Source organism: Hermetia illucens, chromosome 1 (assembly GCF_905115235.1).
Source record: "Hermetia illucens chromosome 1, iHerIll2.2.curated.20191125, whole genome shotgun sequence".
Classification (NCBI taxonomy): Eukaryota; Metazoa; Arthropoda; class Insecta; order Diptera; family Stratiomyidae; genus Hermetia; species Hermetia illucens.
The window spans coordinates 61,032,530-61,040,115 of record NC_051849.1 but is presented as its reverse complement, the minus strand read 5'-3'; the positions used below and the strand labels follow the sequence as shown (position 1 = coordinate 61,040,115).

Genomic DNA, 7,586 nt, shown 5'->3' with positions numbered 1-7,586 from the left:
TGAGCGAACTATTGTTTCGCGGTTAACTATATATTCTTCGATTATCACCATCTACATGTACATAGTCACTTCGTTGCTGAATTCGATTCATGGATTTTTCAAAAGCGGCCATTTCGCTTATTTACCACCAATTCCAATGTGGCAATCATTTCAAATAGACTCGTTCCTTTCTTATGCCGCACTCTACTTTCACCAATCCTATGGCATTCATGTTTGCAATGCATCCATAATGGCCACAGATATATTCATGATTCACCTGGTTATTTTGCTTTGTATGTTTTTCATGTACATTTCAAATGAATTCAGTCAGATGGAGTTGCGCCAAGACAACGAGCATTTTAGAAGGATAAAAATTCTGATCGAATTTCACGATCAGATATTGGGGTATGTTCTTAAAATAATTGAACATTTTGTTTATAGAATTATGTGTTGGGTATTTCAGAATGAGTGCGACGGTCAATGAAATATTCAGTATTTCAGTTTTATTAAATCTAGCACTGTCGTCCCTTAATTTATGCATGCTTGGCTTTGAGGTAGTGGATGGAGTAAGTTTAGCTGAGTTTTTGCGGCACGCTTTCCTGCTATTCCTTCAAGTGCTGCAAATATTCAACGTTTGTTATATGGGCATGCGCCTTAGTGAATGTGTACGTAAAGTATCCGAGTACCTATATATAAAAAACATTCTGTAATGACAATATTATTTACTTTACAGAGCACCAGCATCAGTATTTCTGCATTTAATCATCTTATCTTTAGTCGGAATCTGGCGTACCAGAAACACTTGCTGAGCATAATCCAGAGATCTCAACGTCCGGCAATTCTTAACGCACCTTTATTATCAGTCGTATCTTTGGAAACTTTGCGAAAGGTGAAATTTACTAGATACTTTTTCAACTAAATATAATTGCTTTAACTTTCATAAAAAGTTATAGGCACAAAAATTTGGTAGAACAGTATTCAGGGATTCAGAATTGGTAGCCAACAATAGCAAGAGATGATGAAGCCCCTGGTGGTTGCTATGAATCTTCTCGGTATATTGACCGCGTCCTCTAGTTATATGTATGGTTGCTAGTAACCACGCTTACGGCTTCCCAAGACGTTTGCATTCCTCCTCTAATGTTCTACACCATTTAATTCTAGTCGGTCATTTTGGGGTAGTGGGTTCCATTTTATGGTGTAGCCAGCAATGCAGTGGTCCCCCTCCCTTAATGTGTGATCTTTCCACTGCCGCTTCCACTGGTAACTGGTCTGACCTGCTTTATGTTGATAAAATTGAGGGTGAAACGGAACTTGATCTATGCAAGTAAATTTACATAATAAGGAACATCTTCTGTCTAAGTAATACATTACGTTACACTCGAAAAAAGTGTACAATTTATAGTTAAAGCAATTTTCAAACAGTTAGCAGATTAGGTAGAATACGTTCGAACATTGTGGCAGAACCGCTGACTCTTTTATTGTTATGACGGTATGCTGTGCTTGCTGAGTGTTTACTTCAGTCGGAATTACAGGGCCGCATTTTCATGATCACGCGGTAAGAAGTGGTTACTTATATCAAGGACCAGAATTCTCAGAAGCTACCCAACCGAAAAATCTGAAAAAAAAATCAAAATGGTGTTTGCATATGGTATTTAAGCCGTAAGATCTGACCAAATAAAGTTAATAATAGTATATTATTATATTTTCGAAATTGAATGCATACCCCTTTAAGTTCATCCTACGACAATATCACAGACCATGATATTGAGCATCAACTTGGAAAGTTTAGTGGAAATTGTACTATTACACAAGTTTACAAATTCGGGTCGACTTTTGGACCCGAATAGATGAGAACGATTCTTAACGTTATTTAATGCCCTGAACTCAGATCTTCAAACCATGTGTTCTAGTTTTCGAGTTTGCGAGTGGTGCATGCAATAAACATCTGTTGGACCTTGGTGTGCTTTGAAAAATGTGAAAATGCAGAGAAAAACTGTCATACGGAAAAATCAAAGAAGGAATATTTGTCGGACCTGATGTAAAGTTCACAAAGTGTTTAACGCCTGACGAAGCAGTAGCATGGGCATCGTTTAAAAGTGTTGGCCACAACGTTCTTGGTACCCGGATTATAAGCGGGTAATCAACAGTGTCAAGCTCGAATGTCTCTCAAGATACATTTTCTACATTGACATGTTGATTTTTTTCCACAAAACTTGGGTGATATGAGCAGCGAGCAAGGAGAGCGGCTACATCAAGATATAACTAAAATCAAAAGGCGATTCTAATTTTGAATTTGCACAGAACCGACAGTTTGACCTATTACAACTTTGTTAGTAATAGTGCGATTTCCACCAAATTTGTTAGGACCATACTCTGTGCCTAGCCTACATTGCTTCATTTATGATTCTGAGATGAACTTGAGGGGGATTTTGCAGTCAATTACTAAATATTATTATAAAGTATTATTATTAACCTTATTTGAAGCTTAGGCATCAACCAGGCAGATTCCTGTTTTTTTTAGATTTTTCGGATTTGTAGTTTCTGAGAAAGGACCGGTGAAAAAAATGATCATTCTCGACGATGCTCAGGCCCATCTTAGCTAGTGGGTTCTCAACAATCCGAATACCATTGAGCACATCCCTTCCATTCTATATGATGGGTACAATCCAATATCGACTGTAGATGTCCTCATTTTAGGGGTGAACACAGCATGCCATGCCACTGATCCAACGTAACATCTTCACCTCCGTAACTGCAATACGGCGTGCATTGTCTTTGATAGCCGGTTAACACTCGAATGAACAACAATACGATAGGTTCTGGATTTGACAGTTTCGATGATGCATTGATTGCAAAGAGATGGCAGTAGTGCAACACCACGTTATCTAGCTTACATTGATGTTTGAAGCAATTTCATGCCGCAGTTCACTATTCGCTCCGATGCGAGATACCTAAGTTGCTTAGTTCTCGTCGTTGTCATTGACAGTGGCAGCATCATTGTGGTCGATTCTTACAAGTTTTATTCAGATAAAATAGTAAACTGTGCTGCATAAGGAGATCATTCCACATTCGGACAAGCTGTTCGAGTTCAATTTTGTTGTGAGATGTTAGGAAACAAACGTTGGATATAACATATGAGAGTGATCATGGTAAGAACAACAAGGAGTCGTAAAAGGCCACTTTGGTGTAAGTGACGGTAGGAAAAGACTGAATCAAGCATAATTTTGCATTAAAGAACGAGCGAAGCGGATGAAAATCAGCTTTGTTTTTACTAGGAATATTTAATGTATTGATGTTTGTTCTTCTCTCTCCTAGCAATTCTATAATAAAAGTATCTGCATTCTGCTTGAGTAGCTGTAATTCTCCTGTAGTTGATGTAGCATTATCCTTGTGTTAAAAATTGTGCTCCCCTCTCCTTCACTTCTTGCTATCTAAGCTTGCTATGGATGGCTACTATCACCTTTTCGACTTCAGTCCATATCGCTCTCGACTTCAACATTCAACATGTTGTAACTTCCAATGCAGCACTCTACACTGCGAATCTCGGGCAATATAGTAAAATGTGTTCTGCATCTTCTGCAATATTCGGCACTTTTCGGGCAATACAGTAAAACATCATTCTAAATTCCTTGAGGTAGATGGATATGCTCGAGAACCTCCGTGTCCGTTCAAAAAAGTGGTTTGGTTAAAACCTACCTCACGGTGGGGTCGCTCGATCCCTTTATGAATATCCCATAGTATTCTGTAGGTCTAGCGGCCTTCTTCTCACTTGTTCCGCTTCTCCTGCCATTCCACGACAGTTTAAACTGCCGCTGATGGACAGGGGATTCTCCGGTGAGATATGTTCTATCGTGAAGTTGTTATTCTTCTCTCGCCAGAGTACCAATCAGGATCATTTTTGCAATCACACAGGTTGCTTGTTTGCATATTGTTTTGTAGGCGTTATATATTCGGAGTGCACATATGTGATATGCAGCTCCAATCTTTCTCTTAATTTTGTTGTATTTTTCGATCCATGTGCCTACACTGGGGCAGCATATAGTTGGATCGAACTGACCACCCTTGGCTTGGCTTGGCCTTGGGTCACCTAGCATTCTTGCAATCACTGTTTCGGTGTTATATTTTTTGGTTGCTGCTCACTCCGCATGTGATGTGCAGTTTAGCCTTTGGCCAGTCATCACGCCTAAGTACTTAAACGCAGGTTTGGAATATATTGTTTGTGTTCCAACTTTGATCTTCATAGATCTGCACATTCGCCACTTGGTAGTAAGCAGTACGTTCGTCTTATGTTCTGCAAGCAGTAAACCATGCTTCATTCGCGTAAAGCTCGGCTTCTTCAGAGGACATGTAACAACCGACACATCAATGTCGTCTGCGAAACCAATGGAAGTCACCCCAGCAATAATCCACAAGGACCCTTGTGGGACTACACATGTCGTTCGATATGATTTCATTTCGTTATCTGGTTTGCAGTACAAAAGCTTATTAATTAAGAAGTCAACAACGATAGGCGCCACCTACTTCGATGCGCTTATATATAACGAAGCTTTACCCAAAGGTTTGTTTGGCTTGGGGATTAGTATTAGTTTCTGCTTTTTCCATTGTGTAGGAAATGCTCCTTCTTTAAAACATGTGGTAAATTTCTTTGCAAACATATTTGGCGTTATTTTGACTGCTGCCTTAAGAACTTTGTTGGGGATGCTATCCAAGCCAGGTGCTTTATTTCCAACTATTTTTCCGCAGTTTCTAGGACCTCCTCCTAACTTACCAACGGAACTTCGGCTGTGTCTACCCCGACAGCGGTATTCACATTTTGTGGGAAAAGATTCATTGCTATTTTATTAAGCAAATTTAGGCAAGAAATTGGTTGTGAGCGCTTTGACTACCACAGGGGTCCCTGTCAGTTTCTTTACTTAGTCGCTCAAAGCTTTTTTTTCTGGTGATGCCAAAGCTTAGGAAATGCCCTTTGATGCTATAGCCTTGGCGAGGGGAAGGGAGTTAGGCATTGAAATGAGGAAAGGGTTGAGCGTGAAGGAAGTAGCGATACACTTCTTGCCTGAACATCTGTATGTTGTAGTCAGACGGAAAGACAGAAGATGGTAATCTGTTCCACATTAGTGTGGTTCGAGATAAGAACGATTCGTGGTTTTTCACAGTGCGGCTAGCTCTGGCTCTTAGAGTATGGGGATGAAAGCGGCTACTTAGATAGGCGTTGCGTTTAAGAGAGGCTCTACAAGGGATAAGACCTGATATTTCCTGAGAGCAGTGATCGTTATAATAACGATAGAGGAGAGAAATACATCCAACATATCGTCTGTGCTCTGGCTGTGGGTTTAAATTGTGATGTAATGCCCAAATATAGGAAGTGTATTCGAGTCTAGGTCTAACGTAAGTTTTTATAGATCTGCGCTGGGTCGAATGGTGAAAAATATTTTTGGAACGATTCAGAAACCCCAAAAATTTGATCAGTTTTTTCACAATGTCCAAGATGTATTCGGTCCAGCTAAGCTTACTGAAGATGTTAATACCCAGTATGTTGAGTGAAAATGAGTCAGGAGTATTCGCACCATCGGCAAGAATAGATTGTGAAGAGGGTGGAGCACATAGTTTATTCCAAGTAATAATAAATCATATGTCTTCATTCAATGACTCAAACATGCACTCCCGGTCATCAAACGAATACGCGAAGTCAAGGGTGTTGTCATCAGCAAAGCTCTGGATTGGATTGAAAGTGCTAGTCAAGAAGTTATTAATGAAGATGAGAAAGAGGGTGGGTGACAGAACAGTACCTTGGGGTACCCTGGCATTTTGGGTTTTGATTCAACACCATCCAATACAACTCGAATGGAACGGCCATTGACGAACTTGTCATCAAGACCAAAAGCGTGTAGTTTAGCTAGGAGTGCAGGGTGCCATACTCTGTCAAACAATTTTGGCCTCGTCGTGATTATGAAGACAATGATCCATTTTTCTGGGAGAAGTGTCATCAAGTGAGAAGTGTCAAGCACATAGAACGAAATCGGTATTGCTTGTCGTTGATAAGGTGGTTTAAGTCGAGATAGGTCATTAATTCAGAATTGATAAGTTTTTCAAAAACTTTTGACAGAATTGAAGTTAATGCTATTGGTCGGTGGTTAGAGGGGTCACAAGTCTGCTCACTCTTGTGTTTTATGATAGTCACATATAATTTCTTCCGAGTCTCTTTGTATTCTTCAAGCAGCTGCTCATATCCAGATCGGCTTCTATTTCGCCGATGGCGTCTTTTGGTCTCGAGGCTTGCGGCATCTATCAACCGGTCTGTCACAAGCATTTCTTCAAAAATGGTTACACCTATTGATACACAATTTTGGTGGAAAGCTATGTAAATCCCGTTGCATGCAATGAGTTTCTTAAGTGCAAAAAGGGAGTGTACAATTTTTTTCGCCGAACATAGCCGTGTAGGATATCAAATGAAAGGTCCCGATTAGTACTTTTCGAAGCAGTTAGTTTTGACACTGCTTGCAAAGGAGGGGAGTGCGGGGTCCGAAAGGGGCCAACTATTTCAAGGACCTGTTCTCATGAACTACTCAACTCAAACATCTGAAAAAAATCATGTTTGTTCGTACACATGGTATCTAGTAAAGTGCTAGCTTCCGGTTTTTAACTTCTTTTCGTTTATCCAGGAAAGTTGGCACTTCATCAATCTTCGGTAACTTGTTTTATTTTAAGTCATACAGAAATGAGGACATTACGGTAGTTTCTTAGCCATGCGTGAGCATGACTGCTACAAATAGTGGAAAATAATGAATTGTTTTATAAATGGCTCAATTATAACTTAACAAAATTTGTCACTAAATTTTTCAAGAAAACCATTTCCATTTTTTCTATTCCAGGTGTTGAGTATTGCATATCAGTTTTTCACCGTTTTAAATTCAATCAAAAATTAATTAAGCTTGTGAAACGCACTGATGGAGCATCTGGTTCCTGAAATATCAATATTTATGTAGTATGCAGAATAAATTATAATTGTGTTTGGTCTTTATTATAAAAATGATCCTTTACTGCTAAGATTGGTCTCTCTGAGCTTGTTAAGCATGATATTCGTCAGTTCACGTGATCCTTAAACCCAATGGCGAATGGAGACCTTGACTCCAGACCGTTACCCCAACCCACACATCCACGAATTTGTACAGTTTATCGCAGACTGCGAATTTTCCCGACATTGAACTTAGTCAAAGCATACTATCAGATACCTGTAGTTCCCGAAGGCATTTCGAAAAAGGGCAATATACTCAACTTTCGGAGATTTCAAGTTCACTAGGATTCACTATGCAACGCGGTGCAAACCTTTCAAAGATTTATCCAGTTTGTGCTGCGAAACCTCCACTGTTTCTTATATTAGGATGCTGTTCTGGTCGCGTCTTCTTCTGAGACCGAGCATTTAAAGCCCCACCCAAGTGAATTTTTAGACGTCTCCACATCTCTGCAAATCTTACAAACGCAAGGGGCCACCCGAAGGCATCTAACCGGACCCAGCCAAGGTTCAAGCGATTTCAAGCTCCACGCTTCCAAAACCTGTTAAGGATCTGAGAAGGTTCTTGGGCATGTTAAATTTCTATCGTCGTTTC

At 39.8% G+C, this 7,586-nt stretch overlaps 1 protein-coding gene across 1 annotated transcript; it reads left to right on the top strand.

Annotated features, from left to right (window-relative positions):
• Positions 1-229: 229 nt before the first annotated feature.
• On the top strand, positions 230-6,962 carry LOC119651028 (odorant receptor 67c-like). Its single transcript, XM_038054376.1, has 4 exons — positions 230-384; positions 443-644; positions 713-868; positions 6,852-6,962. Exons 1-4 carry the CDS (start codon positions 230-232, stop codon positions 6,903-6,905), a joined length of 567 nt encoding a protein of 188 aa, XP_037910304.1. The 3' UTR covers positions 6,906-6,962.
• Positions 6,963-7,586: the final 624 nt, after the last annotated feature.

Bases quoted from the DNA above. Each gene is read 5' to 3' on its own strand.
- LOC119651028 (XM_038054376.1), top strand. From the start codon at position 230: ATGGCCACAGATATATTCATGATTCACCTGGTTATTTTGCTTTGTATG. The intron at 385-442 runs GTATGTTCTTAA...TGGGTATTTCAG, and splicing joins TTTCACGATCAGATATTGGG to AATGAGTGCGACGGTCAATG. The intron at 645-712 runs GTACGTAAAGTA...TTTACTTTACAG, and splicing joins GCATGCGCCTTAGTGAATGT to AGCACCAGCATCAGTATTTC.